This window comes from Asparagus officinalis, chromosome 10 (genome assembly GCF_001876935.1).
Source record: "Asparagus officinalis chromosome 10, Aspof.V1, whole genome shotgun sequence".
In the NCBI taxonomy this organism is placed as follows: Eukaryota; Viridiplantae; Streptophyta; class Magnoliopsida; order Asparagales; family Asparagaceae; genus Asparagus; species Asparagus officinalis.
Genome location: NC_033803.1, coordinates 19,519,344 through 19,544,018, shown reverse-complemented (window position 1 = coordinate 19,544,018; position 24,675 = coordinate 19,519,344). Strand labels below are relative to the sequence as shown.

Genomic DNA, 24,675 nt, shown 5'->3' with positions numbered 1-24,675 from the left:
TTTTTTTTTTTTTTGGGGGGGGGGGGGGGCGTTGGTTGCGGGAGGGAAGAAATAGAAATAGTTCATGGTAATGCAGATCTGTTGTTTTGATCCCATTGTTTCATAAATTCTGTTTGGAAGGCCTGTCCTTTCTAAAGATATTCGATCTTTTTCTTTTTCTTTATTGATCTCTTTCTATTTATAATTTGGAGAAAGCGTCCCTAAGTGCTGCCTTAGATTGAATCTGAGGTGGAATCTATGTAGTTCAATCTCAACCCTTGATAAAAAAAGCCATCAAAAAGAGAGTATGATAATAAAATTAGGTGGGGCCCACACACTCTCTCCTGAAAACCATTCTGTCCTGTTGAAACCAGATCACATTCTCCCCAAATTAAACCCTTCATTCTCCCAAAAACCGCTCCCTCCGCCTCCTTGCTCGGCAGCGACCGCCACCCCCTTTGCCATGGCTTCCATGAGTTCCTCATCCTTCTTCCCGTTCTTCGCTTTAGCTGCTAACGAGAAATTACTCAGCATCACCTCCTTGCAAGTCTCTGACGTCCCCATCCATGCCAAGAAGGCCTTACAAGTCCCTTTGTAATAGCCAACATGCTCTTTCTATCACCATCAACTCCCTTCGGTAGTCATTGGAGCCATCCAACGTGTCCTCATCTAGATCTTACTGACCTTCAAAAGATTCTCCTTCAATTCTATTACATCCCTGTACTACATGGAGGAGTCCTAGTTAGTGGGGAAGAAGATGTGGGCCCTGAGTACGAAGTGGCTTTCGCCATCATCCAAACATCTTGTTGGAGTTCAAACAACTCTTTATGTTCATAAGTTTGAAGAAGATGCTTTTGCCATCATCCAAGCATCTCGAACGAGCATTTTCGGCTATCTGTTTTTTCAAGTAATTGTTATAGACTACCAGGAGCGACATATGTTGGTTATTTACCTTTTGAAGCAAGGCGCTGTGCCCTTAGCCTGCATCTCATTTTAAAGATGCAACTAATATTCTGCACTCCTCTTAACACATTGACAAATTGAAGCAGCTTTGTCTGGCTTCTGCGTCTTAATATGCATGATCCAGTTAGGGATTAATGCTATATGCAACTAATCTAGTAACCTGAAATAAATAATTTTGATGTTAGTATCAAACTGTAAGCTATTTCTACAAATTCATGTCAAAAATCAAATTGTTCTCCGACAGCAACCTTACATGACAATTCCTGTGCTATTACTTCTAGTCTGCAATTATAGTTACTATGCTTCCTGTCATTAGTTTCAAATTCTTAGTTCTTTCTATCTTACTATGAATCTTTACATCTTCCAAGTAAAATGCACCTCAACTTAGAGTATTCGATGCTGTTTGCCTCCTTATATCTCATGGTTCATACCATTATACTTAAAATGCCAGTGCGTATCAAGAACAGTGCTTCCTTCCCTGAAAATAATTTCCCCATCCTTTTAAACGCTTAATCAGTTACTCTGCGCTTTCAGTCAGGGGGCAGAGCCATAAAGTTCGTGCAGGTGGGCATAGTACCAAGTCCACTTAAATTTAAACATTATGATCTTTTGAAAAAAAAGTAAAATTAAAATCTACTAGAAATTTAACCAAATGTAGCTGTTTAACAATCTTATGTATTCGTTATTATGCTTGTTGTTGCTGAGCAACTATTGTGTCCAGTTTCCTTCTCTTTTATATGTTTTTAATATGAAAAACTAAGATAGACCACGAAAAACACGATTTCAAAGCCAAGTAATGACTAAAAGATATGTTACCTCTTGCTAATATTCTTGAGATAATTGATTCTAGGAATAGAGGTGTCAAAGACCAGCGAACATCACCACCATGTAAAGGAAGATATAAAAGTTTTTTGTTCCTTTTGGTAAGAACTATGGAATGCGTCAATCGCATAATTTCACAAAAATTGAGTAAAGAAAGGATATATCTTCCAAAAAATCAACTTTAATAAAAGAATTGGATTGAAAAATTATACGGTCACTATTATTCGAAGTCAACTTCAACATAAAAATTACAGTAGATAAATGTAAAGTAAAATAATAGAATAAGGAATATATTTTACATGATATTCAAGTCATTAATAATTCTACATTTTATTTGAAAGTTATAAAATGTTATATCTTTTATTATATCCTAAGATCAGTGGTCAATATTTGTTTTATAAGAGCAGCATATGTAGTTATGTATGGTAAAAAGGTAATTGAGGTTGGGGGCTCCTTATTGCACACGCAAATAATTGTATAGGAACTAAACAATTTTATGAACTCTTCAAACTTTGAGGTAGGGCACGCTCCTTACCTCAAATATACCTAGCTCTGTCCTTGCTTTCACTATTTTGTATTACAGGGAGCTTGTTGCAGATACCAAGCATAGGTTGATTAGTTTTCTCAATTTTTATTCTTATTAGGTTTATGACCATTGACCATAACATTTTGATTCTAGGAAATGAAATATTCGATGAAGTAACATTTACCGATGCAAATAAGAAAGGAAATATCACATGGAAAATCTTATTCCACTTTAGCTTAGCTTTATGAGGGGTTCATATAAGTTTTAATAGTTGGTCATGAACTGTATAATCCTAAAATGTAAAATTCCATATTAGATTAGTCCTGTCCAAGATAATATCAGTTTTCTTCCTCAACCCGCTTTCACTTGGTCTTGTCTGACTTTGATGGCCTTAATTTTCTATCTTAGCTTCTAGTTTTGTAGTGATGTTTATATTTGGTATTGTTAAAAATGATCTACTAAGCTAAACTTTCATGCTGTTTTTATTTTTTATATTTTTTTATGTTAGACAAGTTGCCGCATTATGCTACCGAGGAAGAAAGAGTGGTTGACATTCAAGGTGAAACTTTGAAGGTTCTCAAGGCACTTGAAGCTGTGCTTGAGCATCTTCGGAAATTTTTGGTTGATCATAGTATTGTGCCTTTATTTGAAAAAAGTGTAAGTGTCCATTTATTAGTTATTATTCATTATTTACTGGATACTGATGGTACCTGTGGTCTATTTTTCTCAGCCCAATGCACCACTTGCTCAGGCCCAGGCCCAGGCCCAGGCTCAAGGTCAACCTCAATCTCAGGATTCTCAACCTCAATCTCAGGCTGGCATACAAAATCCTTGGAGTAATAAAGCTCAATCATTGATACATGCTGCTCAGCAATCTGGCATAGGCAGTGAATATACACTCCCATTGACACGGGATTCTCTATTTCTGGAACGTGATTCCCATTTTGATTCACAAATGGAACGTCCTGGTGGGCTGTCTTCACTTTATCGACCAGAACCTCCTTTGTCTGGACTGCATCCCCCAGGACCCCTACGGAGTGCTGCTGCTTTAGTTACTCAGGTTTTGTTTCTGTTTGCTCATACACTTTTCATCAAATTTTATAAGCTGGTTCTATGCTGGAAAATTTAGTTTTGGATTGCGCATGATAAGTGAACAAAAGCTCATCTAAACTATTTTTATACGAGGGGCTTTGCATGCTGGTCTGATACTGGAGGTGCCTCAACCCTCTTCAAAGAAAAGTGCTTCCTACATCGAATGATTAATATTACTATATTGCACTCAGAACCTTTATATCTGACGCCAAAAGGGTCATATGGAATGTGGCTGGATATCAAATGACAAAAAAAGAGAAAAGAAATGGGGCCCACGATTGCTGCACACATAGAATATAGGGTCGCCATCACATTTTATTTCCATAAAACCCTCAAATTAATAAAGTTTCATCAAAAGTTATAAAGAAATAACTTCTGCATATATTTTTCTTATAAGTTGTGAATGGTAAATCTGTATTCAGAAATTGAAATTCAATTCTGTATTGTGAAAAGGCTAAGTGTTTAGCACATGAATAATTAAGATCCCTGAAGATGGGTGTTATTAATGCAAAATAGCATACAATATTAAAAATTACGTAATAGTTGTTTATGTGTTACATTTGAAACTTAAATTTTTTTTAGAAACACAAAGGGTATCAATTTTGTCATAAAATTGTTTATCCCTAATTTTTGCTTGACATGTTAGTATTTTTGTTTTTGATAGTAGAAATTTATGGATGTTGATAAAATCAAGGGTTAATTTCAGAACCCCCCTCCCCCCTCCCCCCCCACACACAAAATAAATAAATAAAGGGAGAGAGAGAGAAAACACTAATTACTAAGGCAGAAAACCTTATCCAACTTTGTAATTCATCGTTAAACCCCCCTACCCTAATGTTTTTATATCTATATTTGAGTTGCGGTTGCTTAATCCCTAAATAATTTGTGCAGATAGGATTAAAGATAAAAAATACTAACTGTAATTTTTATTCTTGTTTTGCTTCTCTAATTTACTCACTAATAAAGTTTAATAATAAAATATGCAAAGAGGTGAGTATGTGCATTGCATGCCCAAAACAAGTTCATACCCCTCTTGTAGTCGTTACCGACCCAAAAGTTATGAAGACGACAATGCTTATATCGTCTCAATCCGGAAGTTTTTGTGCAAATGTAAAATTTTTACAGAAAAATAATTTCTTGAGGATTGTATTTGACTTTGTAAGGAGAACGAAAGGGTATTTTGTTCAATGAAATGTTATTTTTCCATCCAAACTAACGGAAGGATGGATGGGATGAAAAGTTGAAAATATAGAGGGTTAAATTGATGAATTACGAACTTGAGGGAGGTTTTCTGATTCTAGTGATTAGTTTTTTTAACCCGTCAATTTTTTTGAAAGGCTTTTTTGCATTTGATATACTGAAGGCTTCCCATTTTTAATTTTAATATATTGAATTCCAAATTTTGCCATTTAATACCCCATATTTTTGCCAATTTTTAACTTAAATACCCTTAATTAGCTCGCAATTTAATTTTTTATTTAAATTGCATTGTATACTTAGTACGAGATTACTGTATTGTGTGATGAAAATCAATTTCCCCCTTATCCCATTTTCTTCATCTTGAACTTATTAACCCATTTACACGAAAGCACTTTTATTCTACTCTTGCCTCAAACTTTAGAGAGGAAAAAATTGAAATTTGGTAAAAATGAAGTTCTATGTCTACATGCAATTTCTCTTAATTTATCAGTGAAGAAGTTAACGATTTTTTTTGGTGCGGGGGTTTGGTTGGGGTTGGGTTTTTTTTTTGGGTGGGGTGGGGTGGGGGTGGTTCTACATAGGTTTGGCTAAAGAAAAGAGAAGAAAAACGAGTTGAAAGGGAGGGAAAAAAATTAAGAAGATGAAACATGCGTTGAGCAGTAGGTACAAGAAAGTCATGCAGGGTGTAATTATACTATTTCCCTCCTTTGTTTTAACATGTTTATCTTGTTACTGACGAAGTTATGATCTGATGTGTTAAAGTGTGATTATGAAAATCATTGTGTAACATCCTTTGTCTCTGTATTATAGAACTCATAGCATAATGAAACCATTTCCATAATACAAATGAAAATAATGATATAGTCCATTCAAAATCAATCTAAAAATTGGCGTTCAAAGTAAAAACCTATGACTAGCAAAAAAACAGAAGTCAAAAGGTTTAGTTCCACCATGCATATTTCCTAAACCATTTACACACCATGATGGTTTAGTTCCACAATATAATCCGTACATAAACAAAAGAACATAAGAACATGATTCAGTTTCACCAGTTTTCTAACAACACTTGCATGCAATGTCAAAACCCGAAAAAGAAAATAAAAAACAAAACACTACGAAGAGGCTCCTTAATCTTCATAGCATTTAGTGTATTCATTTAGACTCCTTTCATGATTTGCATCAATTGCCTGATAGAAAAGCTTTGAAGTGGTTGGGTTCCCTTTTTAGTTGTTAAATGTGTTGTGCCTTCAAGCTTCTTAGTGCATGTTGCTCTAGTATCAGGCCCTTCTATATTGAAAAAGTGGTTTAGAGTTCTTTGACGGACCTATTTAACCTGAAATTAGTGTTAGTGCTACAAAATACAATGTAAGATATGTTATATTTATTTTATTCCAACATAATCAAACAAAGCCTTCACAAGCAAGAACATTGATTAACTTAGATGAATGCGATTCTTATTTTTGGTTTTCCAGCTTCCACAAATTAGGGGATTTTACTTCATCTACTTGTAAAAGACCAATAGAACAGAAAGGAAACTATACTTGTCTTTAAGAGAGAAAGAATCGGGGAGAGAGTCATGAGGAGTGGGTGGTAGTGCAAGAACGATGATTCTGACTAAATAAGGGGGAGAAAGAATGGGTACTACAGCTAAGCTTAAGAATTTTTAGCGTCTCTCTATTAAGTCAGTTAATGTTTTTAACATCAAGGTAGAAACATTACAGTAGCAAATGGGCATATTTAAACTTTAGGGTGTCAATTTAAAATGAGTGAGAAATAAGCCTTCATTAAAACGATTTCATGATTTTTGGTATCTATTATGTCACTTGCGGTTATGTTGCATTCCATGGCACTATATACATGTCAATTATCAGATCCTATCAGATGACCAATTAATCAATTATAGATGGTAGAAATCCAACTCAAAACTCCTACTTGGAAGAGCAATGCCCATTTCACCAATTTATTTTAAATATTTGAAGCCACATTTGAAGGGTGGATCAAACTAACAAAACTTATTACATGCCAAGCAATACTAGAGTTTGGATCCTCTAATACACTATAAGAAGGAATAATTGCTTCTTTTTCTAATTTTCATTTGTTCTCGGACTTGCAACAAAAAAAGTGGACTAGAACATAATAGGAAGCGTAATTACCTTACCTTATGTAGGCATATGACATTTGTGTATTTAAAGAGCCATTGCAGCACTACGTAGGAAAAAATAATAAAATTAAAACTATTTTCTCATTTAACAATTTAATTCTTCCCGGTGGTATATTGATCTCTCAGAATCAAGAACATGTACTAGTGGAATCAATAACAAAAGGATAGAAGGAAAGTTTACTAGCACGGTGAGCTTGTTGTAGCAACGTAGTGGCAATCATAAACGAAGTATACACATTATGCAACAACTCATTATGTTCAGCCCATAAATTGTGAATCAACGCAAGCCTGAAAAAATAATAAATTGAAACTATTTTCTCATTTAACAATCATAAACGAAGTATACACATTATGCAACAGAATGGCGAAGCCTGAAAAGATCGATGTTGTGTTTGAAATCCAGGATCTCATCCATCTCATCCCTCTTCACCTTCATTTGATCACGACACAAACGAAACTTGTCCAAACTGCCAACTTCCTTCAATTTGTTGCATAGAGCCTCAATACTTCATCTGGCATTGTTACATCTGCATATCCTTCGAGCCCATTTCTCTCCCAACCATTGGTCGATGAGATTGTTTGAAGAAGACCAGAGCTTGGATACCCACTTGAACCTTGCTAGGGATTTTAGTGGGGAGCGAGCAAGTATCACTTTCACTATGTCGACTGGAATGTCATTTTGTTATATCTGCTTCTGTACTTCTTTGATTGCCTTTTTCTCCACGATTCAAAGTGTTAGGGGAGATGGGTACTAACACCAAACTTTAAAATTTTAAAACGCTTTCCCATTTCTAAAGCCAAAAAACCCCAATTTGCTGACTCATTAAGGCATTGCATGATTCTAAATAGGTGCTGCCTGTCTGGTCTTCCAGAAAAATTGATTAAACTTCTCTGATACGTGATATAAATAAGGTGTCAAATCTTTTAGTATAAAGTACATTCACATCAGCATAAATGTGAATTTGAGTTATTTTTTGGTTTATTTATTATCATAGTCTACTTTAGTTCCTGTAACTGCAAAACATTAAATAAAAGGGTTAATTTCAGAAAACCCCCTAAACTAACTATTAGAATAAGAAAACCTCCTTTAACTTCGTAAATTATTAATAAGCCCGCACACTAATGTTATATTTCTATATTTGAGTATGGTTGCTTAATGGTCTGAATTATTAATTTTTAATGACAGATATAGCTCTTAATAATTTGTGCAGATATGATTAAAGATAAATATTGCTAGTGCTAATTTTTATTATCGTTTTGCTTCTCTATATACTAATAATGTTCAATAGTAAAAATATCCTAATAGGTGATTTTGTGCATTCCAAGCTGAAGTGAAAACAAATTCATGCCCCTCTCATTTTAGTCATCATCACCGGTCCGCAAGTTTATGAAAGAAGACAAAGTTTACGCCCCTCTTTAACTTTATGGTAGTTTCAATCTGCAAGGTTTTTGTTTAGATATTAAATTTTTACAGAAAAATAATTTCTAGAGGATTGTGATTGGCTTTGTTATTACATTGTAAAATGAATAAAGGGGCATTTTGGTCAATGAAATGTTATTTTTCCATCCAAGCTAACCTAAGAATGGTTGGGATGAAAAGTTGAAACTATAGGAGGGTAAGATGATGTTTTCTGATTCTAGTGATTAGTCTAGGGGTTTTTTCTGAAATTAACACTAAAGTTAGTGGTCTACTCCCATTCTTACATAATATCGTTGCTTTCCATTTTTTTTTTGATGTATCCAAGTAGACAAATATCAGACACTAATTAACTTGCACAATGATCTACTGGAAGACCTAGTGACTGAGCCTGTGTTTTCTCTAGTCGTCTTCTTAACATTAAAAGCCATTCTTTGATTCAGGTGACACAAACAATGCAAATACCACTCACGTATGCAGAAGACATCATTGGTATTGGAGGAGGCAACATTGCATACATCCGTCGCACCAGTGGAGCTGTTCTTACTGTTCAGGAGAGTGGAGGTTTGGCTGATGAGATTACAGTTGAGATCAAAGGCACTTCTAATCAAGTTCAGACTGCTCAGCAGCTCATCCAGGTACAAGAATTTAAAATCTGATCCTGTGTTTTTTAATGGGTAAAATTCACCCCCAAACTTTGGGAGCTTTATAAATCATAGAGACCCCTCTGAACTTTCAAAATTTTACTAACCTCCCAAACTATTGGAAGATTTTTCATAAACGGCATTGACAGGTATAATTAAAACTCTAAACTACAAATGTTTTTTTACCTACCCTCACCCGAAATTAGTAATATAGAAGTTATATTTAGCAAATAGGGGTAAAATTGTCCAAATTTTTGTTATGTGCGGAGAACGTGACAACTTAAAATAGCTTCCGTAAAAGGAACATGACAAACTTAAAATACTCAAGTCAGACAAATTTGAAAAGAGGGTGTTTTGGTTAGAGGAGCTTTGTGTAGAATCCTCAAAGTTCTGGGGAGTGTAACATACCCTTTTGATTGCAAATATATACTGCAGCTGAATACCTTTTTGAGAATGGAAGTCTCATTGACTAGAGTCTTTTATAAACAGGATTTTATATCGGGACACAAAGAAGCACCAGTGAGTAGCTATGGAGGTCTTGATACAGGCCTCAGGTCATCATCCTATTCTCGTATCGGAAGTTCGGCATATTCAGCATATCCATCATCATCTCTTCCATCGCAATATGGTGGATATGATTCTGGATTGGGAGGATACAGGGACTACAGGTTTTAAAAGGGACAGCTCTGCTAGTTGGGTAGCTCATTACTTGGGTGTTATCTTCATGTCTTGGGTTCCTACTTAATGAACATACTTTGCATGTCTATTGTAAAGATTTGACTAAGAGAGAACGCTATCTTTTTATCTAGCAGTTGAATATGTTTTGTTTAGTTGGAGATTTTTATCAGATTATTGATATGCTTTTGCTGACTGGAACATGTGGTGTCTATGGATGCCCAGTAATTTGTAACGTGGTAGGTTTCTTTTTTATGCGATTGGGTTAAGTTTTTTCAGTAAGTTGCGGAGCTTAGTCCAAGTTTGTTCGCTTGCTGAGGAAAACAAACGCTTCATTTCTGGATCCCTTGCCAAACTTCGATTGTAAAGTTTGTCTTGTTGTGGCATAAATCTAAGTTTCCTCAGGATGAACGAGCACAAAAGAAAATTGATTGTATAAAGTTCAGACTGTTGCATAAATCTAGGTTTCCTCAGGATGAATGAGCACAAAAGAAAATTGATTGTACCGAGTTCAAACTGAATATCGCGACTTGTTTATAAGCCAGGGACGAGTGCAGAAGATGAGAATTGATTGACGGAGATGGGATCGTTTGTTTTTTTTTTTTTATGTTTTCCAACGCGTGCGCACGAGTCTAGATTTCGCGCTCTCAATAACGGAGAAGAGAAACCTGAGCGAGCTAAATACAATAATTTTGAGGGAGCCAGCCCAAACAGCGAGCCAAATAGCATTATTGTTGAGCTAAATAGGTGGGATGAAACCGCTCATATCCCAAGAAACGTATACGTCTGAAGAATCCCTGATCTAATTTAAATGAGCTGTTCATTTACGGTCCGGAGACTACTGTGACAACAAAGGGCCAATATTCAGGTAGAGCTTTGAGCAACAGAAGGAGTCTGCCATCAAATCTTGGCCCAAAGCACAGAAAAACAAAGAAGGCTTCTTTTGAGATTAGCCCCCCGAATCTCTTGAGTATTTTGAAATTAATCCCCCAAAATCTTCATATTTTGAAATGAGTCCGCCAAATCTTTTTAAGTGTTTTGAAACTAGTCTTCTAATCGGTGAAGGGTTAAAAAATATGGGGGACTAATTTCAAAGCACTTTAATGCATTTGACAGACTAATTCCAGAATATGATTTCAAAGCACTTTAATGCATTTGACAGACTAATTCCAGAATATGAAGATTTGATGGACTAATTTCAAAATACGAAATGGATGGGGAGACTAGTACTGGAGAAAATCCTGAAAAAGAACCATCGCTTGGTTTAGGACTTAAAAACCCCAAAGCGTCCTGTGTTATCACGAAATTTTTTCTGCTAAGGGGCTTCAGCTTATTCAGCTATAATATGATCGCAGCAAAAAATCAAGTACATCTGCTGAGCATTTCACAAACTAAAAGACCAAAAACGTCTACATAACCTGCTCCTCCTGCCTTACTGCCTTGGCCCAAAGCTCTTAGTGCAATAAAGCATGTAAGTTTAGACCCCAGAAATACCAGCAACTAAGACAACAATTTTTTCATAAATTCTACTAACTCAATGGCACATTGACACACGTCAAATACAAATAGGCGCTACTAAATTTTTATCCTTCATAATGGATTACATTTTAATTGTAACATATTGACCTTTAACTTGGCGAATAGATCATTTTATAAAGTTTACAAGCATAATGGCACATTGACACAAATAAAACACAAATAAGCACCACTACTATCTTTTAAATGGTTACATTTGATTATAACATAGGAATCTCTAACAAAATAGCGGCAGCTGTCCTGATGAATGCTTAATAGTTGACGTTACTGTGAGGTTTTCTCAGCTCCATAACACTGTTAACTTGTTTTCATATATGATTCGCACAAGACTCCTGAACTCCCTCTATGTTTATTAAAATTCCAAAAAATGGACCACTTCCATCCTTTATTGTCAAGTTACCATGAAGATAACAGATACAAACCTCTATAATCCGGGGATAGACTCAAGATTGTACTTTGCTGATGCCGTCGCTTCAGTAATCTCGTTCTTTGGTGATTTATGAGTCTCAATGGAACCAAGAGATTGCAAATATGAATACGAAACATTTCGATTAGGAGGCGGGCTGGGATTGCTTATTCTGCTAGCAAGAAATCTACGAATGATACCTCTAAGAAATGGAGCCATAGTGTCCGGTTCATGCTCCAAGTAGTACATGATTCCTCCCATGGACAAACAGAACAAAGCTACCTGCCACCGAGTAAATGACCAAGACATCAGAATGAATCCGTGGATGCTAGTGAATGTAACCAATTAACTAATTTCCTTCAGAAATCAAAAGTAAAAGTTCTAATTGAAAGGACAAGAGCAAAGCCACAGCAGAGGATTGTGCTAATTAATGAAGGCCGACATTCATTAAGATTTTGAGTAAAAACTACATCCACCATGTTCAGTCCATCTTATAGACTTTTGCATATAGTGTTTAACATATAAATTGATGAAGAAAAACTAAAATATCTAATTTGGGCAAAAGAAAATGTACAAGCGAAAAATATAATTTGTGTCCAAGAAGTGTCCTAAATTTTAAAATTATGGTACAGCAACAGGATGTTCAATAAGTTGTGAACATGTTGAGGCTAAAAAGTGCAAGTGTCCAGCATGCATCTTGATGTGTCCAACAAAAATACAGCTCCACGACATGTGAATTAATTCTACTGCCTACAAGTGAACATCCTCCTGTCTTTGTTTACTATCATACTCGTGTTTAATGTCCTCTACCACTGCCAGTTTCATTTGTAAGAAAGAGGTGGGTTGCACTAGGTAACCGAGGTAACCAATGATCAGAGACCAATTAACATGGACACAAATTCACTTGGACGCACACCCACCCCAACCCCACACCCCCACGAAAGCCAAACCTCTTAAATTATGCCAAAATTTAGATATAACGAGACGGTATGACTCAAGATGGCTGGTCAAGGAAGGCAAGTGAGAGTACAAAGAAACAATTATATTAGGTGGAGACATAATAAACTTTATGATACTACATGTTTTTTTGGGTTATCTGGAGATGAACACCTCAAGTTTCACCCATATTTGAGATAAATGATCTAGTTTAAATTTGACAAAAGATACCTGAAGAACAATTCAGCTTTTTTTCTGGTTAATATTTCATGTTATGTAACTTGTCATATCACATTTAACAAACAACTATTTTTCACTTTCTTAATATATATATAAAGAATAGTTTGTCATTCTTTTCCCATTTCCATTTTCTTCCTTGCATCTCTTCCCTTCTTTTTTCCTTCTATTTTTATATCCCTCCCATATTCTTTCTTTTTCTTGGCATTTTCCCTTTTATCTCTCCGAAATTCTACAAATGCTGTTATCGGTCAAGACCTTAAAAGAAAATGTCTACAGGTTTGCACACATATCAGGTTAGACACACTTAAGTTTATGAAACAGACAATGAATATGGCATGTGTAATTTATTGCGGTTCTATCACAATGAATCTGCCTCCAAAATTTTGGGTTCTCAATGTCCATGAGTTCGTCGTTGTTGTCATATCCTTGTTGCATTCTTGTGAAAAGCAGAAATCAGAGCAAAGCATGAGTCCAAGGCTTAGGTTTCATGGGCGCTAGAAGGGTTTTCACAGAAGAAAGACAAAAGGTGGACACAAAAATTAAAAAGTAGAAACAAGAAAGGAAAATAGAATTTAAAAATCAAGAGGATGATTTTTGATGATTTATACGAGTCTTAAAACAGTATATGAAATGTTTTATCACTACAAGGTCTAAGGAGATACGTTTTAAAGAAAAAGAATAATGAATCATAGTTCAGTATGATAATTTAAATTCTACAGAAAGTAAGAAATGAACACTTTATTACGGAAAAACATGAACACTAACCCAAGGCGAAGAGTTCATTGAAAATCAGAAAGATGTAACATTCAAAATGTGAACATGTGGATATAAACTAAAAGAAGACATTCTGGCAGACAAGTGTAGGGTCTTTAACAATAAAAATAGTAACAGTAGAAAATCCAGAAAAGAAAAAGAATCAAAGAGCTCTTTCCATTTGAAACAAATACACTTAAGCTGTTTAACGCCAAAAAAAGAGAAAAAAAAACTTATGCCCACGAAGAGAAGGAATAAATCATTATTACACAATGTTAAAGAGCAAACATAACAACAAGCACTGACACAAGGATTAAGAAATAAAAGATGGGATATCAAAGAATATTGCATGAGAGGTATTAAAATATTAGGAGATATTCCATAAGAAAATAAGAAATAAAAAATAAAAAAGGAAACAGAAATAACCCTTTGAAGGCTTGTCAGAGCCTTTGTGGTCACAAGAAGAGTTACCAATAAATATAGTCGCCAAACACTTCTAAGACTACAAAGAGGTGAACTATAGATAAGAAATTATGAATACCTATTTTAAATGAAACCAGAACTCACGCAAATCTAGTGGCTTTGCAAGAAAGCATGTGTTGAACGTGAAAAAGCATTTTTTCTGCTTTGGCCACCAAAATGCAGATTGAACCCAAGCTTCAAGACATTAGTCCAGGTGCTTTGTACTCTAGCTTTAGATAAAAGCCAAGTGCCTACTAATACACTTCCGCTAAAACAGGCTTTATAAGCTTTTTTACACAATATAGAAGCAAACATACTATGAGGATACCGGGTCAAAGATGTAACTAGAGCTATTTCTGAAAATTCAATATTAGAGGCATGTTCCTAGCATAGATTCAAAGAAGGCATGTCACTTGATATGTGGATGAAGGTTCCTACTTTGTTTACTGGACACTGCTGTTAAAAACTAGTTGCGACTCGTGGGTCTTGAACTATTAAATTATCTTTGTTGAGGTACTCACACGCACTATCACTTACTTCTTTGTAAATGAAGCTACAAATTTATACTGCTCATTGAGGTACTGAGCCCAAATTTCTAGCCAAATCCCTGATAAGCCAGTGAGCGGGAGTCAGCATTATCATCAAAGACCTGACTTTTCGAGGTTATTGTTAACCAAAAATTGTCCTAGTGGTCACAACCTAAATCATACCTGAAAAGAAAGATGTTCCCACGAGGAAAAGGAAGAAGACGAAGAAAGAAAAGTGTTATTAAGTATGTCTTTGTCAGAAATTATATCTGATTAATAGGTGAAGACTTGTGTCAACTTAAGTGGATAGGAAATAGTGTGTCCACCAAAGTTCTTAACCACTCATATTGCCTAGGGATCCTTGTATTATATAAAAATGTGTTTTATATTAATAAATGTGTGGCTACAAACTTTGGTGGACATCAACTTAAGTTGATAGGAGTCTTGCTCCTGATTAATAACCCAGGAAAATTGAATTTACATACTCATTGAAAAAAAGAAGAAAGAATCTTCTTTTTTTTTGGTGTGGGGAACGTATTATACCTCAGCGTTTTTTATATTTGGCAGTAGGTGACGGTTCACTAAGATATACCACCAAGAATCTCCAGCTCGAGGAAGAACATAAAGGGCCAATTCAGATCTTCTTGCTTTCTTTTCCAGAAGTACAGAAAGGGCAGATATCCCACCGGCAACCCAGTACAAAAATTTGTGATCTTTCGTTGTCACCTTACGGTGTAAGCAGATGACACTCTAGGATGAAACAAGCAAACATTACCAACAGTAGGTATCATGTCTAAAAGCAACTCAATTGGAAAAATCCTTACCTGGAATATTCCAACAAAAGCGGACAAGAATGTTGTTGACCGAACAGCATCGAGAACAGCACGCCAAGAAGTCCAAGTAGGAGATTCCAAGAACTGGAAATTCATTAATTTTAAGAAATTTTTGTTACTTTGTGTATCAAATAATCAAATAGATTTTCCACATTGCTGATGTAGAAATATATACCCTCTTAACTTATATACATGCCCAAAATTAATAGAAAGGAATGATAGTAAGTTATTGGAAGTAACGGTTATAAAGGGCCACAGAACAGTGATGACGACATGCTATTTATTTTCTATTCACGGTGAACAGTAATCACGGTTTCTGGTCACTGTGAACAGTTGGGTATTGCATCATGAATAGTAAGTTACTGTTCACCAATGGACAATATGGCTAGATGTTATTTTAGGGTTTTATTGTGGCTTCTTGTGTTTTTTATATTTATTTTATTTTATGATTAGGGTTTTCCCAATTTCTCCCGCTCTGATACCATGTAGAGAGAGGAAACTATATTAATGAGCCATACGAACCTACTAATAGATGATTGGTTGAGTAGAAGAAGTGAGTTACTAGAACAAAATAATCTAAACTAGTCTGATACTTATTCTAACAAATCTACCATACGTCGTGTGGGCTGTTCAAATCAACAACTAAAACAATCCTATTTTGGTCCTAAATCCAGTCACATTATGTTTCACACCTAGTACTGGTGGTTTCATAAAAAATGATTCTCTTTATTCTATGATTGTCTATTCTCCTACGATAGGTGCACTAATCTTTCTCTTGTAGACATGTCAAAACTATCTTAAATCTCCCTTATATTCTCCTCAGTTGAAGCTATCCCTAACCCCTCTTATGAGCAGACTCCCGGCTTAATGTATCCTAGGCGGCCCATTGGCTATCACTACCCTTATTCCTTCTCATAGTTCTTGGTGACCTTACATTTCATAGTTTGTAAACTATTAAACTTTCGTTCCACTTATACAGTTATACTCAATGAGTTATCTGTTTTCTAGTCTCGTCAACTAATAAAATGTCCACACCTAACAACATACAGCACAAACACTACATAGATATACCCAGGAAAGCCATATCCATAATTAATAGAAGAAATTAAAGACTTAATGACAATCCTTGACCTAAGCCTAACTAATGTGGGATCGCTCTCTGTTTCCTTGTATTAACGCTATTTACTACTTGATCCAAATACTCTGAACAGTATAAGAGCGTTATCCTTTTCTATCCTCAAGAGGAATGCATAGAAGAAAACCGCTTCAGAACTACTCAGTATGGTGCGAATTCACCTTAGTTTTACCTAATACAAGACAAATCTTCAAATTTCACTAAGGGTTGAAGGAAAGAAGGGGCGGTGGAGGAAACCACCAACCAAATAACGATCTGCTTAGCTCACTCACATCCAGACTATGTTTTCACTCCAAATGAAAGGAAAAGAACAGGAAAAGTAACAAAATTCCTTCAAAGAGACCATCGTCTTGGAAGGATCAACAATAATTGAGGTGGGCCAACAATTTGCATAACATGTACAAAAATCAGAAAGGATAAGAAAAAATGACAAATCACTCCCTTAAACTCAGTCTTTAATGCTAAAAAATCCATAAAATTTTTTAAAAAAATTTGACCAAAATTCTCTTGTCCAAATTGCTTGCCAAAGAATTGTTAAGAGATCCATTTGGTAGAACATATAAATAGTAATAAAGGACTAGAACACAATGTCAATCTCTTGACTCATAATGAGTAAAATGAACTAGTAACAGAACTCATAGCTCGCTTCTAGCAGGATAAAATCAAATATTAAAGTCACTGAACCCAAATAGTGAGTAAACATGGATACATGTTGTATGATGAAAGTACACTAGGCAATTATTTGCAGATGGTTTTAGAAGGAAAGTACATGAACACCCATGCAAAAGTCGCCATTAACTGAGATGAGCATGTATCCAGTTTTCAATCAAGAGTCATAGAACTAGATGACATAGGCTCGCTAACATGCAACAAACTAAAGATTTGGCTGAAATGGTAAATTATAATAAGGACTGAAATCAATAAGAAGTTGACCAGAATACCTTTTGTAGATGGAGAACAACAAATGGTACAAATGTTAATGAAAAATATAGAGGAAAGGTCTTCCGAAATGTTGCTGAAACAGCGGCAGCATTGTGAACTAGACAAGAACTTGTATTTGGATGTATTACAGAACATGGTATTATGGAGGGATGCTCCATCAACTTCACAGAACTGGATCCCTTTTTGTTAGATAGGTAAGCTGATAGCATAGCAATGTCCACAGGAGAGCCTCTACAACAGTCCCTCACGGCCTTGTACACAGGCGCAGCAACTGGTCCGGTCTTTTGAATAAAATCTTGATATGCTTTAGGTAAGCTCTCAGGTCGCATTACAAATGCATACATAACCTGAAAATGAGCATATTCATCAATTACATATTCAAATATAAATAATTTGTTTTAAAAAAGAAACAATAGAAACATAATATAAGAAAAATAGAAACAATAATATGCAATCAACTACATAATACTTGGTCGATTGTATGTTCAATCCAAGAGAAACAGTTGTGTAAAGGAAGAGCAGGAAATGAAAGACAGGTGCATCCAAGTTCACATAAGAGATGTCATTCTCGTACTTAGCTTTCTCTTTGCCATAGTGCACTTTAAAAACTGCAAGTAAATAACATGGCAACACAAAATCTGGTCGTGTCTGATTAGCTTTTCTTTCATTTGAAAGTAACCAAAACACACAGAAACTTTTCATTTGAGCTACCTTTCTTTGTGCTCTCCACTAGAGACTGTGGGTGTGTTTGGCATCGTCAAAAATTGAACTAGGCTAGACTAGTTTTTTCTCAGCTAGGTCAAAGTTGAACCATATAATGGTTGGTTTACAAAAAAACTAGTTTAGGGGCAAGATTTTGAACTAGAAAGAACAACTTCAATTTGGGCCCAATTTTTGTCAAACTAAAAATAAGGTTTTGGACCAATGTTGTACCACTTAAAACAAGTTTTGTGGAGTTGCCAAACAAGCCCTTTCTTTTCACCTTAAGAATCCCCTTGCCAAGGTCACTAGCGACGAGCTCTGACTAATGATTTAATGATTTGTAATAATTTATTCAATGTTTTAAAGCCTCCGCCTAGCCTGCCTAGGCATACGCCTAAGTCTAGGAAGTACCTTGTCCGCCCGCCATGCACCTAGCGCCATGCGCCTAGCGCCTAGCGCCTAGCGCCATGCGCCTAGCGCCTAGCTAGTTATCCATCCAGGTTTTGGGAGTAACTATGAGAGCGTGGGCTGCTTAAATGAACTGCACCCTTCAGACCTTGATCGTGGTTTCCTCCGTTGCAATTTCCACATCCTCCCACCTTCTCCAAACTCCACCATCTCTAACTATGAACTCCTCCTCTACCTCCTCCGACCTTTAGCAAAACCTCCCCCACAACCACTTAAACAAAGAAAGATTAGCCTAAGCGCTAACTGGCGCCTAAGCTTTCTATGACAATGGCATTTTCTACCAACTATTGTAATTAAAAAAAAAACGATAGGAAAATGCCAAGGCTCTAGGCTACATGTCCAAATGCCTAGGCCGCCTAGTGTTGTCTATAACATTAGATTTCTTTTATGACAACAACTTCTGTTCTTACTCTCATGTGCATAGAAAGATACATTCCTGTCTCATAACTAGTTAACAACATATATTTAACTTAAATTAGAGAGCATGCAGTGACATCAGTTGAATTCATTTTTTCTATATATACCTTTCACTACAATCATGAGCTTCTATAGTGAACCTGAAGTATTGAAATATATATATGATCATTGCAGCTTTAAAGGACTATTACTTTTCACCCCAAAATAAAACTTTATATTTATTTTGACAACCGTGACCCTTTGAGAAAATTAACCTTAGTTTATGTACATTTCTGTAACCCCCCCCCCCCCCCCCCCCAAATTTTCAACTAAAGTGAGAAAATTTTTATGCCCCAAGACAATAACATTCATGAATATAATTATTATGCACAAAATAGCATCATATGATTTGAACAAAATGTTGATACCGTAAGTAAACGAACCCCGACTTATCCATGTCATATGAATAAAACATTATCACTATCCATTATATTTCTTACAAAAAATAGCATGTTAACAACAGTTAGAAATTTAGCCACCTGAGCGCATGCCAAAGAAAAAAGTAAAGAATCTCCATGACTCCAATGACTTCCCCAGAGATGAAACTTATTCTTCGCCTTTGCAGAATTATAGGCGCACTACAAAGAGATAACATAATAATGATGAAATGATAATCCCTTCTTAAAAAGCAAGAGGAATCAAATCATCATAATTTACTTTTGACTAGCTAGAATTATTAAATTTTCCAAACCTGACCAAGCCTTGCTAAAAGGTATAAAGCAAGAGTGCGCCTGCGACTTGAATCATCTAAGGCCATACAGACAAGCCTGCAACAGTGCCTGCTAATATTCATGCTCATCAACACTTCAACTAGTCACGGATATGGATGAGAATCATGAGATATAAACAGTAAGAAGAGAGGTGTGGTTTGTGGGGGCGGGGGGGTTACATTAGAAGTTGTATAAAGCAATAGAAGAAAATAATAACGTGAATGTCAAAAGTTTTATGGACTTACGCATTTAATGGAGTCTCTTTCTTGCGTAACTTTCTCAGAAGACATCTCAAAGCATGATAGGATCCAGTAAAACCACCAAAAAGCAATCCCACTCTGCATGCTTCTTCTCTTACTATCAGATCTTTCTCTGAAACAAGTTGCTGTACATTAAGGACATAATGTTATGATAAAAGCACAATGAAAGGATTATTCTTCATGCTGTAAGTTTGTGCTTTTTAATATATCCATGTTTCTAAGAGAAAGGCAACTATGACAGGTTACAGAAGAAGAAAGAAAATGAAGCAAAAAACATTTAACAAGTCAAATATACAATCTGATCAGACACTATGAATAGTTCCCTTAAATTGCAAAGTGAATATTACATAAGGAAAAACATTTTTTTTTAAAATTGCTGCTTGGCTTGTGTTGGTTGGACAGGGTGCAATTATTCGTTCATTAAATATGTAGGTTAAAAACCACAATGTGCAAAAAGATAAAAGATGTGATTTCACCATCCTCCACAACTTCAGCTGTCCTCGTGTATAATCTTTCAAATTTCTAATCTCTAATGTGTGTGCGACATAGATTCCAAGACAATCATCACGATGTTAAGCATCACATGCCCAACAATTACAGTGTGGGACACAGTTAGTTCTTAACTTCAAGCTATGGAGACAGAAACTTTAGTATACACTCATCGATACATGATAATGTGTTAACCGGTAACAGGATTATCTTGATGAATTTGCAAAGGAATTTGTTATAAGGATGAATTTAAGCTACCAATGCGTGATGTAATTGAATTATAAATAAATTCATTCAATGGAATTAAGTAATTAGTAACCACTTTCGCTGAGACTTAAATTTCTCTTCCCAATATCAAATTTATCCTTCCACGGACACCATGATTATCATCAAATTGGAATAACTGTTGCAATGAGAGCAACATGACATTTCTTATAACTTAAGGTTGAGTAAAATATATCTTGCTGTTCCATTTTTCACATGTGCTCAACTATAAAAACCAAAGGTACAACAGGGATTACAAGAGAACAAACTGGCCGTGCTAGATAAGCTCGTGGTTTTACTTATCTCATTTGCATCTTATTCAAGCATAATGGTATACGAAGGGAATTCAACAAGCATTTTAGGCCAGAGAATTCCTGTGGGAGGATGTCAAAGTGCTTTTGGCTGAACTCCCTAGCTACATACCAGAACCACTATGGTAAACAACAACAGCAACAACAAAGCCTTCATCCAAATTTTTGGGGGTCAGCTATATGAATTCTTCTCTTTCAACCAGTTCTGCTAAAGGCTATCTCCTCCTCTAAGTTAAGCATTATCACATTCTGCTTAACAATTTCTACCAAAGTCCTTCTAGGCTTTATCCATTAATTATAATCTTATCACTTCTCCTAAGATAATGATAACTACTACTATGGTACAATATGTCAAATGTCAAACTTAGTTACTTAGAGTACGGTGTTGACCCATGTTGACCAAATGGTTACTTGTGTCCACATACAATTGTAGAAGGATACATTTTTTGTGGTATAATTTTTAGCTATAAATGCATTTTATCTTCTGTACCAATCAATCCATCCCTGTCTTATTAGCTTACCACACATGCATAATCTCTTGAATTTTCTTTCTCGAAAGTTGATTATATTTATTCATCTTAGCTGTATGTGTACATGTATTGCAGGTATTAAACATACGAGACTGACAATAAAAAAATAGTGACTATGATTAACTTAAAGGTTATTTGATATTAGCTCCTTAAATCTTTCATATTTTGAAATTACTCCCTCAACTCACAGAAATTGTTATTACGTCCATAAATTCTTAAGTAGTTTCAAATTAATCTCTCTAATAGTTATGTCTACTATTGATTGCAAGGACTAATTTCAAAATAACTTACCAGATATCAATTTCAATGGTTCAAGGGACTTATTCTAACATGAAAGATCTATCGAAGAAAGATTTATCTACTAATATAAAAAAAACCTACTTAACTAAAGGTAATTAAACAATTAATATATTTAAGTTATAGGCTAGCGTATTACACTTAAAAAAAGTTGTGGGTCTATGAATGAGAACGATCAAGTGACCAAGTTATGTGCATGTGGATAAAAAAGACTAAGTGGCTCAACTGACACATTAGTTAATTTAACATTGACGCATCCACAATTAACACCAAAGCCTTCCTTTTTCTTTCTTCTTCTCAGACTATTATTTCTAGGGTTGAAGTCAAATAGGAAAATTTCCAGTAAGCTCATTTCCCACATGTTCTAGGTCTGCATTTTGGCCGAAAGTTAGGATTCTCATCATCTACATGATTATCATCCATAAATTATTTAAGTTCCATGATTTTCTTTATCCAAAGTCATAGCAATGTGAAATGGGTTTCTATTTCATATATTTTTTTAAAGATCTGCATTTACTTGTAGAATTGTGAAATGAAGTTTTTATTTTTATGTGGTTTTGCATTTTGTTGTGGAATTGTGAAATGAGGTGCTTCCAATATCATTAATTAAAAAATAGGCATGCGAAATATTTTCAATCTATCTAGTTCTAAAAAGAATAGAACTTGCATTTTGTGTTTATGGAAAAACCAATAATAATTAATACATTTAAAAAAAGAAACTTTAGAAGATTGGAGAATGATGGATGAATATATTCAAATGATTCAAGTATTCATGAAAATGTATTTTGTAAAACTTCTATCCAAGTTTCTTCTTTCGTCCACTAACACGCATGAAAATTTATTATTCATCGCCATATTTTATCACTTCCATTTGATTGATAACTGTATTTTGGCCCCTCCCAAGAGGGGGAAAAACCCAGCTCTGCCACTCAGATAGATAACTAATTAGTAGTCGAAGTTAAAATCAAAGGAGCAACATATTTTGATCATATTAAATGATTATGGGAACATGTATCATATTGACGTAGGGGCTGCCTATTGATTTTCACCTCTCAATATGTGTTATTTCGTGTCCTCTATTTCAACATAATCACTACTGTTGAGATCAAAGCAAGGTTGTATTGGTACTTCTACTTAATTTTTAAATTTCACCTGAGTCATAACAGCAGCATTTGCATGTGCCTTTCAAATGGTATGATAAGATAATAAATGCCAGAAAGAAATCGATCTTCAGAGGCACCAAAGCCTTCCACACAAAAATCAACGACAGAAGGAAAGAAATCCGTACCTTGAGATCAAGGATCGACGAGTACGACCGTCGCTTGGCGAGCTTGAACGCTCGGAGGAGGATCCCGACCCCAACCCTAACTCCATAGGAGAGCAGGAAGCTCTGGCATAGGTTTCCAATGGCGTGGGCGATGCAGGACAGTTAGGGCCTGGGGGAGGACAGGAGGAGGAAGAGAGAGACATGGACGGAGAATTTAGGAAGAGGGTTGATCCTCATCCAATGAGGGGACAAATATCAGGGGCGCCATTAAAAGGGGAGAGAGAGAGAGAGAGAGAGAGAGGGAAGGCTGTTAATGAGGTCTCCCGCTTTTAGGAATTTCCACAAATACCCTTGAAACCATCGGTCCGGAGTCCGTGGGCTTTTCACGCTCGAAGTTTCAGGTTTGGATCCGCGCTCTGTAATGTAACTTGCACACTTTACTCAAATCATACTCCCCCTTAGAAGCACTCAGTTTGGAAAATCTTTCGGCAGACAAAAATATCTTTATAAAGTTTAAACTATCAAATACTAATTAAATTCTAAGTTTCAGTTTGTATTTAATGATTTATTCTAATCCTAATCAAATAAATTTAAAGTTTGAACTATCCTATTCCTAATCAAATTCTAATTTTTAAATTGTATTTAATTATAAAAAATAAAAAAAATCGCTCGCACACTTGAATCACGGCTCATAGTTGACACAACTTTGATACCTAATTATATACTTAATTTTTATAATGATACTTAATTTGTAGAAGCCATATAATCTTCAATATGATTAAGGACTACTTACCTTACTAACACTTTTAATAAAGTTTAAATAAACTACTAAAATGCTATCCTAATTATTCAGTTTGAACTAAATATCTTAATCCTAACCCGTACACATTCTACCTCCTTTATTTCTTTAAAGTTTGAATTAAATATCTATCCTAATTATGCCTCCTCTATTTCTTTAAAGTTTGAATTAAATATCTATCCTAATTATGCCTCCTCTCTTTCTTTAAAGTTTGAACTAAGACACAAATTTCAATGTTCAAATGAACTACTAAAAGGCTATCCTAATTATTCAGTTTGAACTAAATACCCTAATCCTAATCGGTATGAGGCATAGACTTTACACATATGAAATTGTTGATAAGAATTGTGTTATTGTTATTATAATAAAATATTATACAATTTGCAATCTTTATATAAAGAGAACTCTAATTGTAATTGTTATCATATCACGTGCAACATCTCATGCCTATATATAAACCAAAAAATTACACAATTTTCATGGTAACTTCGTCTCCTTCAACATGTATGTTCCTTTTTTTTATCTTTATGCTTATTCTTTAGTAATATTGTGTATCTGATTATTCTCTTTTGTTAATGTCTTCTTCAACATGTATATAATTGCTCACATCAACAAATTAAATAATCTTAACTATTCTATCATCAAATATTATTAATTTCAAATGACCAACTTTGAAATTGGTAGGAGCAGTTTGCGTACGATGGTTTTATTAATCATGCACATGTATTATGAATTTTTCACACGTAGGTTTTGATTTTTAAATGAATTATTAAAAGAAACAATATTTCAAACATCAAGAAAATAACATAATTTTTATCCAAATAGAACTCTATTTATAATTATTATCCTCTTACATGTAACATCTCATGCTTA

The 24,675-nt window shown here is 35.0% G+C and overlaps 2 protein-coding genes across 3 annotated transcripts in view; one reads left to right on the top strand and one right to left on the bottom strand.

Annotated features, from left to right (window-relative positions):
* The window catches only part of LOC109825100 (RNA-binding KH domain-containing protein PEPPER-like), a 21,883-nt gene extending 12,122 nt beyond the window's left edge, over positions 1–9,761 (top strand). The window contains exons 3-6 of the mRNA XM_020391827.1: positions 2,799–2,947; positions 3,021–3,350; positions 8,604–8,798; positions 9,294–9,761. Of these exons, the coding sequence (XP_020247416.1) occupies positions 2,799–2,947; positions 3,021–3,350; positions 8,604–8,798; positions 9,294–9,479 (860 nt within the window). The 3' untranslated portion in view covers positions 9,480–9,761. The remainder of the gene's footprint in view (positions 1–2,798; positions 2,948–3,020; positions 3,351–8,603; positions 8,799–9,293) is intronic.
* Positions 11,037–23,159, bottom strand: LOC109825439. Of its 2 annotated transcripts, none has more exons than XM_020392294.1 (8): positions 23,025–23,159; positions 19,831–19,970; positions 19,567–19,665; positions 19,355–19,453; positions 17,249–17,596; positions 15,164–15,256; positions 14,883–15,089; positions 11,037–11,703 (listed from the first exon to the last, which is right to left on the bottom strand). In XM_020392294.1, exons 2-8 carry the CDS (start codon positions 19,927–19,929, stop codon positions 11,440–11,442), a joined length of 1,209 nt encoding a protein of 402 aa, XP_020247883.1. In that variant the 5' UTR covers positions 19,930–19,970; positions 23,025–23,159; the 3' UTR covers positions 11,037–11,439. The 2 variants fall into 2 exon arrangements, with proteins under 2 accessions (XP_020247883.1, XP_020247882.1); XM_020392293.1 differs by having other exon boundaries at positions 19,831–19,957; positions 23,025–23,157.

Bases quoted from the DNA above. Each gene is read 5' to 3' on its own strand.
- LOC109825439 (XM_020392293.1), bottom strand. From the start codon at position 23,110: ATGGAGTTAGGGTTGGGGTCGGGATCCTCCTCCGAGCGTTCAAGCTCG. The intron at 19,666-19,830 runs GTAAGTCCATAA...TTGATGAGCATG, and splicing joins AAAGAGACTCCATTAAATGC to AATATTAGCAGGCACTGTTG. The intron at 19,454-19,566 runs GTTTGGAAAATT...ATCTCTTTGTAG, and splicing joins TTTTAGCAAGGCTTGGTCAG to TGCGCCTATAATTCTGCAAA.